Below are 21,390 nucleotides of genomic sequence, written 5' to 3'. Positions count from 1 at the left end.
GGGTTCCACAGTTCGTCATGTCATTTTGAAAGTGACACAGTGATTTATCTTGCCTTCACTGTGTGTTGAAGAGCTCTCCAGTGAGCTCCGGATTGCAATGTTCCCTTTCTTTTCGAAGCTACCTGCTGCGCCACGAACCAGGAAGGTGCCTGTCCATATTGCCCTTGTTGCTCTGCATTCTTTAGGTGGTGCGCCAGCTACGACCGAAACCGCCGTTTAAAATGTTTCCTGCAAATGCTCTGCCCTTCAGTGATGCACTCCGCAGCAGGTAATTCAATTATTTATTGCTTAAAGGTCACATATTCATCCTCATTAATCACCTTGCGCCGACGCGTTTCAAAGCTGTCCGCTTTTTCCTCTGGGCGTGATGACTGATGTGAAAAAATGCTCCTCACGTGTGTTCAATCCCATTTATGCTTGGTAGCAGTTCCGGTGTCTTTTGGGATTTGTAGTTGCTTTAGTAGCACAACCATGCAGCGTGAGGTAACACAATGTCTTTGTACCCACAGTGGGTTCCACAGTTCGTCATGTAATTTTGAAAGTGACACAGTGATTTATCTTGCCTTCACTGTGTGTTGAAGAGCTCTCCAGTGAGCTCCGGATTGCAATGTTCCCTTTCTTTTCGAAGCTACCTGCTGCGCCCTGAACCAGGAAGGCGCCTGTCCATATTGCCCTTGTTGCTCTGCATTCTTTAGGTGGTGCGCCAGCTACGACCGAAACCGCAGTTTAAAATGTTTCCTCCAAATGCTCTGGCCTTCAGTGACGCACTCCGCAGCAGGTAATTCAATTATTTATTGCTTAAAGGTCACATATTCATCCTCATTAATCACCTTGCGCCGACGCGTTTCAAAGCTGTCCGCTTTTTCCTCTGGGCGTGATGACTGATGTGAAAAAATGCTCCCCACGTGTGTTCAATCCCATTTATGCTTGGTAGCAGTTCCGGTGTCGTTTGGGATTTGTAGTATATATATAAATCTCTCGCCCAAGACTTTATTTCCCAACAAAAAGAAAGATTGGGCCGCACTCACAGGGTCCTTTTGCTCAGTGATTTACTTGTGCATCAAAAAAATAAACACAGGGCGCGTTTCAGCTTTCGTGCCTTCTTCCAACTGTGTACGAAGTGCATACAAAAATAAACGCCATTTTATCTATCTTCCCGCAATGTTTCCGTCACAAAATTCATTAACATAGAAAGCGGACTTCGCCGTGAGCAGTGAATTAAATAGAGGTGCCGTCTTTCAGCATGTTCATTCTGCAAACTTATTAAACTCGTGTTTGGTGTTACATATTCATGCATCAAAATTCATGAAAATCTAAATTTGTCAACTTATTCATTCTCCTCTTTGACAGAAAATCCCAACCTGGATCATATTTAGTGTCACAAAATGAGCCCTGAATGGGCTTTAGTCACAATACCATAATATGCTTCCAAATTAGTCCACCAGACACAACCTTCTAAAAAGATAATAGTTAATCAATTTCAATGAGCCTCCTTGGCGGATGCCTTTAAACATAAATAGTTATATTTAGAACATTCTTATAGATCAGCAGGCGGGTTTATATGCAATGCAGACAATTAATATTCAGTAAACAAATATGCTTCTAACCAGATATCGCTAAGTAGAGTACCCCCAATCCTCATGCCTGATCATAAACTTTTTCAGTCTAAGTGAATTGTAAGCTCTTCCTCAGTGTTTAGACCATTTGGGATCACAGTTTGCATGTCTATGATAAATCTAGACTCAAGTCTACTTAGTCTCAGTTCACGGTTTCCACTGCGAACACTGGCTGGAATGTAATCTATGCAGTAAAATATCAGGAAATTCCTATCACTATTGTGATATTGGGCAAAGTGCCTCACCACGGGGTACGAGAAATCCATATTTTCGATTGCTCTGGCGTGTTCCAGAATTCTCCGTTTTGTTGGGTGTATATATTATATATATTGGTGTGCATAGAAACGTATATATTTTGTTGGGTGTACATATTATATATATATATATATATATATATATATATATATATATATATATATATATATATATATATATATATATATATATATATATATATAATCTTTTCACGAATGCCGGTAGTTAAGGAGCGCTGTCAGCGGGCGGTCCGAGCAGGGCACCGGCAGTCCCGAATTATAGACTTAAAAAATCAGTTCACTGCGAACAGATTGCCCGGACACCTTTTCTGTGCAATTCAATAGAGATTTATTGGCAACAACAACACGTTTCGGCGGTTAAGCCTTGATCACGCTTACCATCTCGCCACAAAAATGCCATTTAAATCCATAAACAAACAAATGTAAACATAAACAAGGGACTACTATGCAGGTCCACCAAGAGTATAGGTGAATGTGTCAGCCATCTTAGCATATCATTAGAGGCAGTTTAAATCGACATTGTGACACAAACACAGATTGTGAAGAACCAAATAAAGCATCATATTCTTTTAAAATAAAAGGATATTCAACAGTGTCAGCTCTATAATAAACATTAGTAAAAGGCATGATGCCCCAGTGGGCGGTTACAAAATATAAATATAAATGTCAAGGTTCTCCTCGCCCCAGTGGGCGTGGCAATGAGAGTCATGTAATGGTATCACAGTTCTCCTCGCCCCAGTGGGCATGATATTGAAGATATCCAGTGCCTTCTCACTAATAAGTTCTTCACACAAAATAGACATAGTTTGCACAACAATTTCTGAGTGCCTGCAAGGAGAAAAAGATTAAAATTACTGAAAGTCAGCAGTGACAAGCTATCATGCCAGTTGAAATAGTACTTAATGAAGATGTATTGCCAGTTCTTCATTGACATTGAGTCCCACGGGTACAATACATTCGAAGTCAATGATATAGGTTGGTTCAAGTTTTCTCAGAGAAAGTTCACAATTACCCCCTCTCATCCCCAGGTCTACATTGTCAATCACCACCATGCGGAGTTTGGTTTCATCACTATAGTGGTGTGTCTGGAAGTGGCGAGCTACAGGGTATGTCTTGGTTTTATTTCTAATGGCTCGCAGATGTTCCAAGATTATTTTCTTGGCTGTGTGTTTACTGCTCTCCACATACCACTTATTGCAGGGACATATCAAAATGTATATACAATACGTAGTATCACAAGTCAGATGTTTTCTTATATGAAATTCCTTCCCTGTATGGGGAACCACCAATTTCTCACAGTTAACACTCCCTCTGCACGCTTTGCACTTATTACAACATTTGAATCCAATTCTGGTAGAAGAAGTAGTGTTCCTGGTATGTGTGACATGATTGTGGCTAAGGTCATATTTTAGTGATCTGCTCTTTCTAAACGTAACCTGAGGATTACTAGCAAGGTCAGGTTTGAGATGTTCGTCATTCAACAGCACATGCCAGTGTTTGTTGAATATGTCCCTTATATCTGTAGCTTGGCCACAGTAGGTAGTAATGAACCTGACAGTATTGGTGATGTCTGGTTCTCTCACAGGGTAGAGTAAGTCATTCCTTGCAACCTTCTCCACCCTCTCACATGCAGTCAAGATGGTTTTACTGCTATAACCACGTTCAGTAAATCTGCCACACATTACCTGTTTCTCTATTTCAAAGGATTCAGTGGTGTTGCAGTTACGTTTGGCCCTCAGTAGTTTCCCATAGGGGATGCTTTGTATCAGTTTACGGGGGTGTGAACTATCAGCCCTTAGTATGCTGTTGCCTGCCGTTTTTTTACGATGTAATGTAGTTTCAATGATGGGACCATTGATGTTAACAGCTATATCTAGAAACTCAATCTCTTTTTTGCTATAATTGGCAGTAAAGACCAGATTTAAATCATTATCATTGAGTTTCCTGACAAAATCAATGGCAGTTTGTTCCGAGCCATTCCAAATGATAAAGATGTTGTCGATATAGCGCAGCCACAGGGCAACCTTAGTGTCGAACTCCTCCATGCGTGCGGCTACCTGCTCCTCCCACCAGCCCATGAAAAGGTTTGCGTAGCTGGGGGCGAAGCAGGTACCCATCGCGGTGCCTTGTGACTGTCTGTAAATGCCCCCATCAAAAACAAAAAAATAGTTTTTCAGGCAAAATTCAATCATCCCAATGTTCATATTGGAATGATCGACCATAGAGATGGAACGGGCCTTGAAAAAGTATTTTATGGCATTCAATCCTAGTTGGTGCTTGATGCTGGTATACAAGCTACCAACGTCCAGGGTGATCAGAATGAAATTGTCCTCCCAATATATGCCATTGATACTTGTCAGAAAGTGGGTACTGTCTCTTAGATAGGATGGTAGTGACAGAACATACGGTCTTAGAAAATAGTCAATGAACCTTGACGTATTTTCTAATAGTGATCCCATAGAAGACACAATGGTTCTTCCTGGGGGGTCTGACCGGTTCTTGTGGTGCTTAGGCAGAAGGTAGAGAACTGGGATCCGAGGATATGGGCAGTAAAGATAGTAAAATTCTTCCCATTCAAGTAGGCTCTTTTCTCTCCATTCCACTAGCATTTCTCTATAGGTTACATTGGAATGCAATACCTCAGCCATATCCGATTTAGCATAGCATGAGGTATCTTGTAGTTGGCGGCTGCCCTCTGCTAGGTATTTCTTTTTATCTAGAACTACCACATTGCCCCCCTTATCGGATTGGCGAATGACAATATCCTCATCTGCTTTAAGATTGTCAATCGCTTGAATTTGCGCTTGTGTTAAGTTCTTCCGACTAAAAGGTTTTTTTTGGGGTCTGAGTTTTTTCAAGTCTGCTAGGAGACCTTTCTCAAAGAGATCAATAGCTTCACATTGAACATTGGGCAAAAAGGTTGACTTGGGTTTAAAATCACTCCCTGGATTAACATCAGTATTAGTCCCCCATTCCTCCCAATTAGGATTCTCTTCAGCATCTTGAGTATCATTGAGTAACATATTCCCCATCATTATGTCCTCAATATTCAAATTACTCACAGTGTCCCGTACTTTGTCCGTCTTGTCTCTCTCAGGTCTGGTATTAAACCACTTCTTGAGTTTCAGCTTCCTCGAGAAGAGGAACAGGTCAATTCTGGTGAGTGCAAAATTCATGTTGATGGTTGGGCAAAAGGAAAGTCCCAGAGAGAGAACATCCCGCTCATCTCTGGACAGTGGACGCTGAGAGAGATTGATCACAGTCATTGTGTTTTCTGTTGTTTGCTGCCCGGTGTTTCCACTCCCATGGGGGCCCTCTCCACGTTTCTTGCGCCTTGCTTTTGCTTTGCGGTTCCTCTCGTTCTTCCTCTGTTTCCTCTGCCTCTGCCCCTTTGGGCGGCCTGTTCCTGGCCTTCTGTCCTTGTTTGATTGATCATTTGAAACTGTAACAAAAAATTCTTCTGTATTCTTTGAGGATCCGGTGTGAACTCTTGGTTGAGGGCAGACATTGAGGCATCAGATAAGTTGTCGTCTGATATGTCGCTTTCAATTATCTCCACCACAGGCAGTGAGGGTTGCTTGATCTTGGCTCCTCCTTTGTTTTTATCAAAGAGGTGGTGATATTTTCTATGGAATGTTAGAGTACGACCAGACTGATAATCTTTAAAATCCCTCAGGAATTTTCTTTGCTTTTTCGCCGTTATCTCCATTTCAAGTTTATCCATCTTGACAGTCAGATTTTTTACGAATTCCTCCAGTGTCTCCTTTGTTACCAGGGTATTCAGTTCTTCAGTTATCTTGTCGATTTCCGCCAACATTTTGGCTCTGTCTTTGATGGCATACTTAACCAAAATCCGCATTATAGTTAATGAACAGGATGCGGAATTGTTAGACCATTCTTCAAGCATTTCAAAGTCTGGATCCTCATAGGTGGGGTTGTAAATATCCTCAATCCTCGAGGAACTCTTTTCACATCAATGTAGCGTTGCAGACTTTCTGCCTCCCACCATTTATTTCGCTCCTTTTTGTACAGTTTCTCAAGGGTATTGAACATCGTTTGGGTTTTGATTTCTTCTGTAATGCACACTGTGCTGTTGACCGTTACATTACCGGTTACATCTTGGGCAAAAAATTGCTCGTCTGCAGTCTGCTTTCTGCGAGACTCGAGAGCATTTGCCAGCATAATGGTACTCGGAACAATTTCCAATGCACAGAAAATGCCGGTAAGCGAGCACGCCTACTCGCAATTCCAACCAGCTCCCTGCCGTGTTCTGGCTCCGTAGATCCTCTGACTCGTCCGAGATGTGCGCGTCCTGAAACGCTGCTGCTCTGCGCTGAAACGCGCACACAGGGCTCGCTGGACGGGCAGCAGTGCACCGCTCACCTCAAGGAGAAGTCGGGTTCCACGCTGGGCGTCAGGGTTTGCCTCCGTATCAGGTGAAGTCAGCAATACCGTGTGAGCGCCGCAGTCAGCGGCGGGAAGTGCGTCAATGCACACCGAACGGATTAGCGTTCGTGACTCTCACCTAGCCGGAACAGGGGTCAACACTCCCGTAAACAAACTTTCTTTTCACGAATGCCAGTAGTTAAGGAGCGCTGTCAGCGGGCGGTCCGAGCAGGGCACCGGCAGTCCCGAATTATAGACTTCAAAAATCGAGGGCGAGGAGAACCTTGACATTTATATTTATATTTTGTAACTGCCCACTGGGGCATCGTGCCTTTTACTAATGTTTATTATAGAGCTGACACTGTTGAATATCCTTTTATTTTAAAAGAATATGATGCTTTATTTGGTTCTTCACAATCTGTGTTTGTGTCACAATGTCGATTTAAACTGCCTCTAATGATATGCTAAGATGGCAGACACATTCACCTATACTCTTGGTGGACCTGCATAGTAGTCCCTTGTTTATGTTTACATTTGTTTGTTTGTGGATTTAAAAGGCATTTTTGTGGCGAGATGGTAAGCGTGATCAAGGCTTAACCGCCGAAACGCGTTGTTTTTGCCAATAAATCTCTATTGAATTGCACAGAAAAGGTGTCCGGGCAATCTGTTCGCAGTGAACTGATTTTTAAAGTATATATATATATATATATATATATATATATATATATATATATATATATATATATATATATATATATACATATATATTCTATAGGGATTAAGTAATTATGTTATTACTATAGACTATAATAAACTTAATTTAGCATTGTGAAAATAAAATAAAGTTAAAGTTTTAAACTTATGTTTAAAATATTAAAATAATTTTAATTAATTCAACACATAACTTTTGAAAAACACCTAATATACATTAAATAAAAATAAAAATGCTTTCAAGTTGTTTTTAATAATATTTAAGAGAGATTCATAAATCATATAAATTAATTATTTAATACATATTATGTTATTATCACATATTTAAAAGTAATTCAAATATATTTGTGCATTAAAACAGATATAACTTTTTTAACAATAATAAACTTGAACACATTGCTCTATGATTTCTGGTAGGGAGAAAACCACCATGGTGGTGGAAATCTTAACCTGTGTGTAAAACATTACTGGTGGTATTGAACTGTGGCGGTAGAAGAATGTAAGTAAATAATTATATATCACTCTACAGTTGAAAATGGTGACTAGTATAAAAAGTGTAGATTTACATCTAGGTGCAGTAGATTTAAATATGAGTACGTGTGTGCATCAATAAGTCACAGGAAGCGATTAGTTTGACATGATAAAGAGTAAAGAAAGTTTATTAGTTATTTTATTACATATGCATATTTCTGGCGTGGTCTTTCGAGGAATTTGCTGTGACTGAAAGTTATTCGAAAAAACATTTCTGGACTTTTTTCCACTTTATCTATTGATTCAACAGCAAGGAAATATATACTTTTGAAGCAGTGGACCATTTTTAACAGAAGCATTAGATAATATACAACACTTCCCAGCATAGTGCGACATTGTAATTTATTGTTTACCTTTAAAGTACGATGCTAATTTTTTTGTTATTACAAACGACTGTATTTGGCAACCAGATTTCTGCAATTAGGACAATAATGGTCTACATCTTGGCAGGCTGGAACCAAAAAGGGTATGAAGCAGCAAAGCCAGAATCTGGAATAGAAAGAGAGTAAATGTCAAAAATGTTCAAACACAAATCTTTTCATTGTTTTAAGTTTCTATGTGCACCATTACAGAACAACACCATTCAATCAAGTTAAAATCATTTTCTGAGTCTATGGACCTTGATTCACCACAGTGTAGCTGTTAGAAATGGGGGTCTCTAGTTGGCAGAGGAATGCACCTTTGTCCAAGTAGGGACTACTGCTTCTAGTCAGGGTAAGGGGGTCACACACTTTAGATACCCCCTGCCCCCCGTTGTAGCTTGGCACAGGCAGCCAGGCTTAACTCAAAGGCAATGTATAAAGTATTTGTACCCAAACTCACAGCAACACAGTGCAAACTCCACAAATGGACACCACACCAGTTTATAAAAATAAAGCACCTTTATCTAAACTAGACAAGACCAAAACAACAAAAATCCAACATACATGTATAAAAATATGACTTTTAGAACAGTTGTTTAAAGAATAACGCTTGTAGAAATAAATATCTCCATCTTGGGCACTTATGATGTCATGAGAGGCATAAAACCAAAGTACGGTGAGAACTGCATGGTGTCACAGGGGGTCCCAAACAACAGTATTAAAAAAAACAAAGTCTATGGACGATGCACAGTATAAATGAGGCATCAGTGGCGAGGCGAAGCCGGTTCCCTAGCTGCCATGAGGGAGGTGAGGCGTCGAGTCCATGAGAAGGCAAGGTGTTAAATCCATGCAAGGGAAATTAAGGGAAGTTCTTGAATTCACCCTTGTCAGTTATCGGTTCTGCGATGACAGGATACAGGCACTGGTGGTGATGGCGTCGGTGCGAGTGCTGATGTTGAGAAGGCTGATAACTGCAGGCATCAGCAAGCGTCGGCACTGTGAGGCAGGTGGGGAGTACGTTGTGCACTTCACGAGTGTTGCCCCTGGCCTTCGTGCAGGTCGTGGTGTCACTTGTAGCATCCCTGGTGGTGTTTTCTGGCTTTGCATCACCAACAACACAATTCTCAGGACCAAGGAATTGGAATTGGCACCTTTTTGAATACAGGAGTCTGCGGAGGAGTCCAGGTGCTGGTCAGTTCGTTGCAGGTGAAGTTTTTGTGTCCCTGAGACTTCAGAACAGGAGACCAGCACACACAGGCCCTTGGAGATTCTTCTTCAAGCAGGTTCACAGAAAAGCTCCAGTCTTTGTCCTCTCCTTGGCAGAAGCTGCAACTGCAGGCCAACCCAGCAAAGCACACACAGCAGAGGGGCAGTACTCTTCTTAACAGCTCTCCAGCTCTTTCCTGTGGCAGAGGTTCCTCTTGAGTCCAGAAGTGATCTAATTCTTTAGGGTTTAAGGTCAAATACTCATACCCCGTTTTCTCTTTGTTCTCTTTGTGGGAAGGGTCTCTGAGCCCAGTCCAAACCTGTTCTGTCCTCTCGGGTGCAGCCTGACCACAGGAGTTGGAGATAGCATTTTGCAAATAAGACACAGCCTATTCAGGTGCAAGTAAAATCCTCCCAATACTCTAAATGCAGCCAAGGCCTATTCACCCCAGCTATGAGTCACCCAGGAAAGACAGGAAACACCTCACCCTTGTGGCTGTTTACAGTGAATGCACATCCCCAGCTTCTGTCACTCCAAAATCAGACAATCAGTATACAAACAACAAAGCCACACAGAATGGTTAAACAAGAAAATGCCTTCTGTCTAAAAGTGTTACACACAATAGAGCAACCCAATAATCCCAGAGGGACTGGGTACCGTAAATAACAAAAGCATATATTGCCCCCAAAGGAATTGTTTGAGAATAATTGCAATTCAAAAATGTCACATCAGTGATCATAAATCCATAAATGCAGGGAAATGTTCACAAATGCAACAGATATATTAATGTAATGTAATGTAATGTAATGTAAAAATTACTTCTAAAGCACAACTAACACCTAGCGATTTCTTGGCACTCGAGCAACAGGGGAAAAGACAAACCGCAAAGCAAGGGAATTAGTGGTAAGCATTACAGAACAAGTGAGTTTTGAGAAGGGACCTGAAACGTGCATAGGGAGAGGCAGTTCTAACACTTAAAGGGAGTGAATTCCAAAAGGAAGGAGCAAGAAATGAAAATCTTAGACCACCATGTTTCTTGCATTTAAACACCGGGACCTTGAGTAGGGCCAGGTGGGCGGAACGAAGATTACGAGTGGGAACATAAGAGTGTAATAGTGAAGAAATAAAGAGGGGACTTGTGCCAGCGAGAGACTTAAAGATGGTACAGCCTAGCTTAAATTTACACAGTTCGGACACAGGGAGCCAATGGAAGGATTTTAACAGATTTTAACAGAGGGCTCGCATGTTGGTGCCTAGGTTGATGGTAAATGAGCCATGCGGCCTGGTTCTGAACGAGCTGCAGCCTCTTCAATAAATAGGACGGGATGCCTGCGTATAAAGAATTGGCATAGTCAATCCTTGAGATGACTAAAGCTAGCAGGACCATGGCGCGGGCCTCAGTGGTCAAAAAGCGGGCAATCTTCCGAATTTTGCGGAGCTGGAAGAAGCTCGACGAGACTACAGCATTGATCTGGGGCTTCATCGTGAGATCATTACTGACGATCACTCCCAGACTTATTGCTGAGTTGACAGGGCTCGGGGGAGACCTAAGCTCGCAGGCCAAAAGTTAGATTTCCATGGATTAGTAGCTCCCCCGACAAGCACCAATTCTGTCTTGTCGGGGTTGAGCTTGAGGTGATTAACCCCCATCCAGTCGCTGATGTGGCAGAGGGTCATCTGGAAGTTAAGAATGGACTCTGCAGGACCATCAATATTAAAAATCAACTGGATGTCATCTGCGTAATTGAACGCGGTGACATGATTGCCGCGTACGACCGGATAAGGGGAGTCAAATATAAATTAAAAAGAAGAGAGGATAAGGAGGATCCCTGTGGGACGCCACATGTAAGGCCAACCCTGTCAGCAGTAAACTGAGAGAGCCGGACCGCCTGATGGCGGTTGGACAAGAAGGAGCGAACCCAATCCAGAACGGTACCCCGGATGCCAGCCTCCCTGACGCGGTCGACCAAAATATCATGGCCGACCGTGTCAAAGGCGGCCGACAGATCCAGGAGCACCAAAACCTGGCTGATGTTGGAGTCGGCCCCTCTCCGCAGTTCCTCCATAACTGAAAGTGTAACTGACTCCGTAGAGTGGGCGGGTCTAAAACCGGCCTGTTGGGAGTCGAGATATTGGGAGTGTTCGATGAAAGAGCTCAACATATTAGTAACATGAGACTCTAGCACTTTAATGAGGTAAGGGAGAAGGGAAATGGGGTGAAAATTGCTCATGACCGTGGGGTCCGCCGTAGGTTTTTTTAAGATGGGCACGACCTCGGCAACCTTGAAAGAGCTGGGAACCAGGCCAGAGGACAGGGACACGTTCAAAAGTCCCAAAGGGGGGAGCGGACAGGCTGTGAAAGCCTCACGGAGAATCAAAGGAGGACAGCAGTCAGTGGGGGACCCAGAAGTGACCTTGCACAAGAAGGCTAAAAATTCATCCTCCAAATTGGGGGGATCAGGGTGATTTGCTGCGGATTAGGAGAGAGCAGGGAGGGATCGGGTCTAGGAGGGGAAGAGGAGCTAGCGAGAAAAATGCTCTTTTTAATATTGACAAACTTGTCCACAAAGAACTGATTAAGGGAATCGCAGAGCGCTTGGGAAGGAAGAGGTTTAATGGTAACCCTGTCTGGATGTGACAGCTCCTCCACAATGGAGAAGATGTCTTTAGTTTTAGTGGCAGAGTTGACAATTTTTTGCGAGAAGTAGGAAGTTTTAGCAGATAAAATCGCTGTCTTGTATTCTTTAAGCAGAGACGTATACCACAACTTTGTGTCCGCGGTGTAGCCTCGGTGCCACTGGCGCTCAGCCTGCCTAAGTTCGAGCTTTAAGCCTTTAAGGTCTTCGGTGAACCACTTTTGCACGTCACGGAGACGCTTAAGCTTGATGTCTTTAAGCGGGGTTACAGTGTTACTGACTGTTTCCAGCCAATGCGTAAGAGCTGAAGCTTGGGTATCTATGGAATTAGCTGTGGGGGGAGGGGAAGTTTTAAGTAGATCAACAAATTTACCAAGGTCAGCCTTATTCCATTCCGGGCTCGAAGATTGCTCTCCAAATCTCTGTTAGGATGGGAAGTAACTATAATTTAATAACACTTTTCTGTTCTTCACTTATGATTGCAACATGGCAACATCCATACTACTAGGATTTTAAACACAATTACAACACAATTACTTCAAAGGACCGAGCCGGTACTCGTTCATTTGAAGTCGGGTGTTGGTGGAGCCAACGTCGTGGGTTTTCACATAGAAGTGATTGGTACGCATGTTTGAAGAGCATTTTTCTTTAAAATAGGATACCTGGTGCTACTACATGGTGTGATATATTCAGAACACCTATTGTGGGTTTTTCATACCCTTCTTACATTGCAGCACTTCCGGCTGGAAGTCTTTTGAAATATATATATATATATATATATATATATATATATATTCTTCCTAATTGTTCCCGTAGCAGAGGGAACTGCTTACGTTGGTGCCCGCGTGTAGAGACCGGGAGCGTGTCTCCAAGTAATTCAAAAACAAAGGCAAAAACGCGGCACTCTTCTTTTCACGGCAGATTTATTTTTCAGGTCTCATGCAAAAGCTCCTACGCGTTTCAAACAAACGTTCTTGGTCACGGCAGTGTTCTACACAAGTCCCTCTTCTCTTTCCACATTTTATACTTTCTCACAGGATTTTACAAAGTGAGGAATTATGGGCCTTGTAGTTTTTCGCATTATGTGTATGTTTTACATTTCATATAAACATTTTACATTATAGAAGGGTATGCGTGTGGGTAAACTTTCACAGGAATGAAAACTTATCATCAATTGTACTTCTTGAATGAAGCATGCATTCAAATACAAAATTAATGGTTGATATTCTATTAGTGCTTCAAGTTAGGCACTTTATCATAGACAGTTCAACATATCTGGTATGAAAGGTCGCGCAAAACGGGAAACAAAAAAAATCCAGAATCCTAAAGACTTTTGAACCCAGTGTTCCTAATATTTCTTGCCACAATATACCTTGTACTACGATCACGCAGAGGTCTAAACAAAGTCAATAATTACATGTGTGAAGAAATTACCAATATGGAAGAGAGAACAACACGGAGGATAGCAAAAGCGGAAACCATGTTCCAACGCAGCGACAACACCAAACCAGCAGGCGCTGAAGGAGGTGGTGATAAAACACCACAACAGAGTAGCACCACTATAAAACAACTGTTTATAAAACTGGAAAAGTTAATGAGAAAAGAAATATCGAGGGGATGGGAGATACTGACCCTAGAAAAATATGTAGAGTGCAATATGGTACCTAGAGGGTCTCCGTATATTTACTCTCCCCAACCACCCAGACACTAAGCCCGAGATGTTGGAGGAATGGGGCAATAATAATATGGACTGCTCAAAGAGAATGATGTTGATAATTATCAAATATGCTAAGAAAGAAGCAGAAGAGTTACTGACAAAAATAACTGATACTGAAAAAGAAATAACGGCATTAAAGGAAGATAATGCCATAACAAAGAAAATGAGAATGGAGATGAACAAAAATTTGGACAAACACGACGACGAGGTTCAAAAAAGAAAGGAACGCAAATTTCATCGTGATGAAGATGATTACAAATTTGGAACAATATTAACTTTTGCACGAAAATTTGACTCAGTAAAAAAACAATGGGATGATACGAAGAAGGGAACAAATCAATTAACAAGTGGATCAGAGTCAGAAATAAGTGATGGAGAACAGAGAGCACCTGGTATACGTAGGTTCTCTTTTTTAGAGGAGTTGGAACTATTGTACCACGAACAGCAAATACCCCGTTACAATCCAAGTGGACGCGGACGAGGATTTCCACGACAAAGAGCAAGAGGAAGGGGTGCCTATTTCTCAGGAAGACAAAACGCAAAACCAGAAGAAGTCAAAAACACAGGAAGCAGATACAATCTGAGATCCAGACCAGTGAGAAGTTAGGTCTAAAGATGAAAACATCACCGAATCTGGTAACAAATCTGTCCAGATACAACCTTTCAAAAGAGGAAATAAGTCTACTTAATAAGGGTTTATCCTTCTGCCCTGAAACCCATCATGACGAAGTGGATACAAAAATAGACATATATATAAATATGTGAGAAAACTTAAATTAAAAAAGTTTTTCAGCAAAACACCAAAAGAGAAAACATCTGATCAAAACATTCAAAATGCAGATACAACAATCGCAAATCAAGAACAAACAATCACAAGTAATGATCAAAACATTGAGGATGTCCCCCATCTTCGAATTGCATACGAACAGGCAAATGAAGTTACCGGATCCCAGATAACAGACACGCAAATACTTGAGGAAATGAAAATAGTGACCGACAAAAACATAAAAACTCCTTTCAAAGCAAAATCGAAATTTTACCCTATTCTCCATCCAGGCAACAAAATTGACCTATTCTATGATCTTGTAACGGGTGACATAGAAAAAATGACATACAACCATTCCTCCAAAAAGGAAAATCTATAAAAAAAGGAAAGAGCAGCCATACTAACTCTAAAAAACAACACCACAATTGAAATCAAACCCGCGGATAAGGGGGGAAACATCATCATAATGGAGAAACAACATTATATAGAGGAAGCCTTAAGACAACTGAATGAATTGAAAAACTATGAGCTGTTAATGAAAAATCCAATTCCGGAACTCACAGTAGAATTGGAAAAGAAACTTGATATGTGGAAACAAAAAGGCCTATTAACTGAAGATGAAAAGAAATATCTAATGGTAGAGAGCCCAATTACACCTACCATGTACTTTTTACCTAAAGTGCACAAGACACTAAACAAACCTCCGGGAAGACCTATAATATCCAGCTGTGGAAGCTTGTATGAAAACATTGCAAACTACGTGGATCATTTTATTGCTCCTATAGTTCCTACCTTAACATCTTATATAAAAGATACTGGGGATTTCCTAAAAATTCTTATGAACACAGACTGGCATCCATCTTACTCTCTAGTAACTATAGATGTGGTGTCGCTTTACACCTCCATAAGCCATGACATTGGAATCAGAGCCATAGAATTTTTCCTTAAACAGAGATCTATAACAGAACGTGATCATTCAAAAATGCTAATAGATATGATCAGGATATGTTTGCATAACAACGTGTTTCTATTCAATCAAAAGATGTATCAACAAAAGTGTGGAACGGCCATGGGAGTTTCCTTCTCTCCAAGCTATGCGAACCTCATGATGGGGTGGTGGGAGAGGAGCATAGCTTGGAGAGAAGAAAACGACCAATATATGGCAAAAGTAGCACTTTGGGTGCGGTTTATAGACGATTTGTTTCTCCTGTGGAAAGGCAGTATAACAGAATTCGAAGCCTTCTTTGACATTCTCAATACGAATGATGTAGGATTGAAGTTCACATATAAAATCAGTCTAAAAGAAATAGAATTTCTGGATATCAAAGTATTTGTACAGAATGACAAAATCGAAACAACCACCCACAGAAAAAAGACTGCAAGAAACAGTATCCTTCACGGACTGAGCTTTCACCCCCAAAAATTGGTGAAAAGTATACCATACGGCGAATTTCTCCGTATGAAGAGAAAATGTTCAACGGAACAAGAAATGGAAAAGAAATTTAAAGACACAAGAAATCGTTTCCTTGAAAGAGGTTACAAACAAATGGATATAACCAAAGGGGAAGACAAGGCAAAATTAAAAACAAGATTGGAAACTCTGAACAAGGAAGAAAGAATATCTACTGAATCAGAAAACATTGAACAGCCAACTACAAGCAATCGAACACAAGACAAGGAAGAACGACCAAGGATGATTGCTACATATAACAAAGAGAGTTATAAAATTCAAAAAATTCTCGCAAAATACTGGCATGTATTAATGAAGGATCCAGATATAGGCACTGACATTGGAACTGGCCCTTTAATTTCGTATCGGAGAGCACCAAATCTCTCGGACCATTTGGTACAAAGCCTTTTTTCACAGAAAAAAACAGCAGACTGGCTCCAAAAAAGGAGCAATGGCTTCACAAAATGCTTGACGTGCAAAGCATGTAAAATAGGACAAAACACAACGGTTCTATCAGACCCATCTGGAAAAGAGTTCGTGATAAAATCAAAAATAACTTGTGAGTCCTCGTTTGTAGTATACATGCTAAGATGTCACTGTGGAAAAGAGTACATAGGAAGTACTAAATGCCCTTTAAAGAAAAGAATTTTAGAACATATTCGGGCAATACAAAACAATGACAATACATATGCCATGGCGAAACATATGAAAACACACACAGGAAAAACATGGCAAGACATCAAGTATTTGGGACTAGCATCCATCCCCACACAGGAAAGGGGGGGGGGTGATAGACTGCAAAAATTGAGACGACTGGAGTCAAAACTTATAATCAAGTTTAAAACAAAACAGCCGAGGGGTCTGAACGCAGATGAGGAAATGCATGTGCATCTATAGAGGAAAAATGACTTAAACTGACATGTATCGACTTTGATATAAACTCTGTGTGAAAGAGTAATTGTAAATATGGCCTATGTGATGAAGTATTGGGTTAAAGTGTGGGACATAGGGCACTCAGCCCGACAAACAAACAACATAATACCAGATATGTTGAACTGTCTATGATAAAGTGCCAAACTTGAAGCACTAATAGAATATCAACCATTAATTTTGTATTTGAATGCATGCTTCATTCAAGAAGTACAATTGATGATAAGTTTTCATTCCTGTGAAAGTTTACCCACACGCATACCCTTCTATAATGTAAAATGTTTATATGAAATGTAAAACATACACATAATGCGAAAAACTACAAGGCCCATAATTCCTCACTTTGTAAAATCCTGTGAGAAAGTATAAAATGTGGAAAGAGAAGAGGGACTTGTGTAGAACACTGCCGTGACCAAGAACGTTTGTTCGAAACGCGTAGGAGCTTTTGCATGAGACCTGAAAAATAAATCTGCCGTGAAAAGAAGAGTGCCGCGTTTTTGCCTTTGTTTTTGAATATATATATATATGTGCAACTTTCTCGTCCTGATGATGGTCCTGAGGATCTTATAGACCACCAAGGGACCGAAACATCGACGCCCAAAACCGTTTTGCTTATACATTGATTTTTATATTCATGAAATTAACGATTTGCAATGTGAAAATTATGTTCTGTATGGTTTGTCACTGATCCATACCTGAAGCAAAAGGTGTTTTATGTACTACTATTAATTGTGTTTAAAATCTTAGTAGTTCGAAGATGGTCAGAGGGTGGCGGTGGAAGCGGCAGCAACTTACTTAACCTCCCAGCAGCCGGGATGAACACTCATTCAGAGCCTTGTGTGCTTGGGGTCTACTCGGTCCCTTTGAGGGGTCGGCGGTGGGGGGGGGAGAAGGAAGGACTGGACTTGATGTCCCCCATTAATACCTTTCGACCAATCATCTGTGAGAGGATGGACAATAGTTTGGTTCTCTATTTTTTTATATTCAATTTCATGGTTAAGTGGACACGGGGGTGGGAGAAGGGAGGGCGGAGGGCAGGGGGTAAGGGAGAGGGGAAGGAGGGGACAGGTTGGTTGCGGGAAGAGGGGTGGGGGGGTCCCGGATACAGGTATGGGTGGGTGTGTGAATTGAGGGAAGTGGCTGGGGGAAGGGACGAGGATGGGGTTTGTATGGAGGGGCGGGAGGGGTTCCAGGTCCTAGAGTATCCATTGAGGAATGAGGACGCGAGTTTCCAGAGGCTGGCAGGAGGATACAAAGGGTCCAGCTACAGGCCAGAAAGTGGGCAACCCAGGTGAAGCCTTACCGTGACGATAGTAGGTCTCAGGTGTATTGAGAGGTCATGGATAGGGACGAGTCATGCCACCCACTGAACTGCAAATTATTTCCCTGAATGTTAGGGGGCTCAATAACCCAGTCAAACGCAAGGCAGTCCACTCTTACTTAGAACACGCGAAGGCGGATATATGCCTCCTACAGGAGACGCACTTACTGCAAAAGGATTGCTCAAGGATGAAGGCACGTTGCTTTCCACAGCAATTTTTCCTGTCGGCCCGAGTAAAACAGCCGGGGTCGCGATATTGGTGTTGCAGCGCTTCAGATGGAGGGTACTACAGAAAGGAGCGGAGATAAGGGGGAGGCTGCTATCCTACCGTTTTTCCTTGGGTGGGTCTGAATTTACGGTTTGCTCGGTCTATGCTCCCAACGAGGGGCAGGAAAAGTTCTTTCACCTAGCGCTAAGCAAAGTGGCAACCTCCACGGACAGACAGATTCTGGTAAGACCTTAACCTAGTACTAGATAACACCATGGACAGATCAGCGCAGTGCACCACACAGGCGGGTAGCCTCTCCAATGGGGGGATGGCTAGGCACGGGGAGCTGGGTATGGTAGATCTGTGGCGCAGCTTTCATCGGGGTACTAGGTAGCGAGCGCTGTGCTGCAGAGGCGCGGTGCGTGTTTTTACCGCGTTTTTAACTTTTCTCTAGCTGCAAATTGGTTGGTGTGCGCGCAGGCTGTGGGGTAGTTTAAAATTTGCCCTCTCACACGCACCGTAAATTGTGCCCCCCACCGCCGCTTGGCGGGCTTGGTTCCCGGGGTGGGCGCCATATTGGAGTGGGGCTGAGGAGCTTCATTCTGCTAGCGCTTACTGCGCATGTATGGGTGAGTGGACGCCTACTAAAGGCGAGTCCCTCGGCGTTCCCAGCTGACAAGGTAGCGAGCGCTGTGCTGCAGAGGCGCGCTGCGTGTTTTTACCGCGTTTTTAACTTTTCTCTAGCTGCAAATTGGTTGGTGTGCGTGCAGCGCTGTGCTGCAGAGGCGCGCTGCGTGTTTTTACCGCGTTTTTAACTTTTCTCTAGCTGCAAATTGGTTGGTGTGCGCGCAGGCTGTGGGGTAGTTTACAATTTGCCCTCTCACACGCACCGTAAATTGTGCCCCCCACCGCCGCTTGGCGGGCTTGGTTCCCGGGGTGGGCGCCATATTGGAGTGGGGCTGAGGAGCTTCATTCTGCTAGCGCTTACTGCGCATGTGTGGGTGAGTGGACGCCTACTAAAGGCGAGTCCCTCGGCGTTCCCAGCTGACAAGGTAGCGAGCGCTGTGCTGCAGAGGCGCGCTGCGTGTTTTTACCGCGTTTTTAACTTTTCTCTAGCTGCAAATTGGTTGGTGTGCGCGCAGGCTGTGGGGTAGTTTAAAATTTGCCCTCTCACACGCACCGTAAATTGTGCCCCCCACCGCCGCTTGGCGGGCTTGGTTCCCGGGGTGGGCGCCATATTGGAGTGGGGCTGAGGAGCTTCATTCTGCTAGCGCTTACTGCGCATGTGTGGGTGAGTGGACGCCTACTAAAGGCGAGTCCCTCGGCGTTCCCAGCTGACAAGGTAGCGAGCGCTGTGCTGCAGAGGCGCGCTGCGTGTTTTTACCGCGTTTTTAACTTTTCTCTAGCTGCAAATTGGTTGGTGTGCGCGCAGGCTGTGGGGTAGTTTAAAATTTGCCCTCTCACACGCACCGTAAATTGTGCCCCCCACCGCCGCTTGGCGGGCTTGGTTCCCGGGGTGGGCGCCATATTGGAGTGGGGCTGAGGAGCTTCATTCTGCTAGCGCTTACTGCGCATGTGTGGGTGAGTGGACGCCTACTAAAGGCGAGTCCCTCGGCGTTCCCAGCTGACAAGGTAGCGAGCGCTGTGCTGCAGAGGCGCGCTGCGTGTTTTTACCGCGTTTTTAACTTTTCTCTAGCTGCAAATTGGTTGGTGTGCGCGCAGGCTGTGGGGTAGTTTAAAATTTGCCCTCTCACACCCACCGTAAATTGTGCCCCCCACCGCCGCTTGGCGGGCTTGGTTCCCGGGGTGGGCGCCATATTGGAGTGGGGCTGAGGAGCTTCATTCTGCTAGCGCTTACTGCGCATGTGTGGGTGAGTGGACGCCTACTAAATGCTCCTCCCTTCCGTAGCGGGATCGCGGAGCGGGATCGCGGAGCGGGCGCGTCCTCGCATGGCCGGAGTCGTGCCAGAGTCCTGCCCGTGTGCGCCCGTCCGCGACAGGACGTGGCTGGATTCTGGCCCCCCTCCTGGTCATACTATCTTTCGTCATGCTGTGCTACACCAGAGATAGTCTGGTTGCCATTGAGAGGTCGTGGACGTCCTGTACTACACCTAGGGTGGACCCCCTATGCGGCCCGTTTTCGTGTGACTGCGGATGTTTCATGCTGACCGCCCCCGTAAGCAGGAGCTGCAGGGACGTACCGCGTACGCCCCTAAGCCCGTCGCCTGGTATTTGTATCTGGAATCTTAATGCTAGGTCGCTTGTCAAGCACCATCTCGACATTAACGATCTGCTAGGCAGGGAGTTGCCTGACCTATTCTGTATAACCGAGACCTGGCTGCAGGATGCTGACACGGCCATTGTCAATCTGGCCTTCCCGCCGGAATACTCGGTATTCACCTTGAATAGGACCTCAAGAGGCGGGGGTATAGCTCTTGCTGTCAAATCCTGCTATTCCAGTACATGGCATGGGCAAAAGATCCCGGGGTGTGAAAGCGCCCTGTTTAAGATCGCTATTTCATCTAACTTCACCCTGTCGGGACTAGTGATCTATCGGCCCCCGGGGAGTGATGTGGCCTTTAGAGCAGCGCTACCTGATGCTATCAGCAATCTGGCTACGGGGTGCTCCAATTTTACCATCATTGGAGATTTAAACCTGCACTTTGACAACTCCAGTAGTCCCTCAGTATCCAGCTTCCTGGCGGACCTTGAGGCGTTACAGCTGTATCAGTTGGTGACGCAGCCTACACACTCAGGGGGTCACACCCTTGATCCGTTTTTTACCAACCTTGCGGAAGCCTGTGTCACCAGCTACACACCTCTGGCATGGACTGATCACTATTTGATACAGTTCCACTGCCCTATTGTGGCTAGTCCACCCAAGCAAGTGGTGTGTTCTGTTCCAAGACGACGCTGGAACAAACTCAAGCTGGATGAGTTCTTCCATCTCTTATCAGCCGACCCGCTTGACGTCTCGGGCCCGCCGGACCAGGTGTACGACAGGTTTAGCGACTGGGTCTCTAGGGCCTTGGACACCCTTATCCCCTTGGTGACCTGTAAAACTAGAACTGGCAAGGCCAGCCCCTGGTACGATGACTCCCTGCGGGCTCTGAAGGTCTCTTGCAAGCGCGCAGAGCGGGCATGGCGCAAAGCCTATTCCAGCTCCAAGAAAGCTATGTATCGGTCAACAGTGAAGGTGTACCATCGGGCGGTATGTAGAACTCGTGCCGCTTTTTATGCGACACAGTTCAGGAATAGTTCGAACCCGGCAAAG

At 43.7% G+C, this 21,390-nt stretch overlaps 1 protein-coding gene across 7 annotated transcripts in view; it reads right to left on the bottom strand.

Moving 5' to 3' along the window:
• LOC147685342 (uncharacterized) overlaps nucleotides 1–21,390 on the bottom strand; it is an 873,295-nt gene that overhangs the window by 134,813 nt on the left and 717,092 nt on the right. For 5 of the 7 annotated variants that reach the window (XM_086939630.1, XM_086939627.1, XM_086939624.1 and 2 more), the window contains one exon: nucleotides 7,620–8,008. In XM_086939630.1, coding sequence (XP_086795756.1) covers nucleotides 7,903–8,008 — 106 coding nt within the window. In that variant the 3' untranslated portion in view covers nucleotides 7,620–7,902. Of the gene's footprint in view, nucleotides 1–2,215; nucleotides 2,720–7,619; nucleotides 8,009–21,390 lie in introns of those variants that run through there. The other 2 variants (XM_086939625.1, XM_086939626.1) reach the window with 2 other exon arrangements.

The sequence above is a fragment of the Lissotriton vulgaris genome, chromosome 10, assembly GCF_964263255.1.
Source record: "Lissotriton vulgaris chromosome 10, aLisVul1.2, whole genome shotgun sequence".
NCBI lineage: Eukaryota > Metazoa > Chordata > Amphibia > Caudata > Salamandridae > Lissotriton > Lissotriton vulgaris.
Note: the sequence above shows the minus strand (reverse complement) of the source record. Positions and strands in the feature narration are given on the sequence as shown.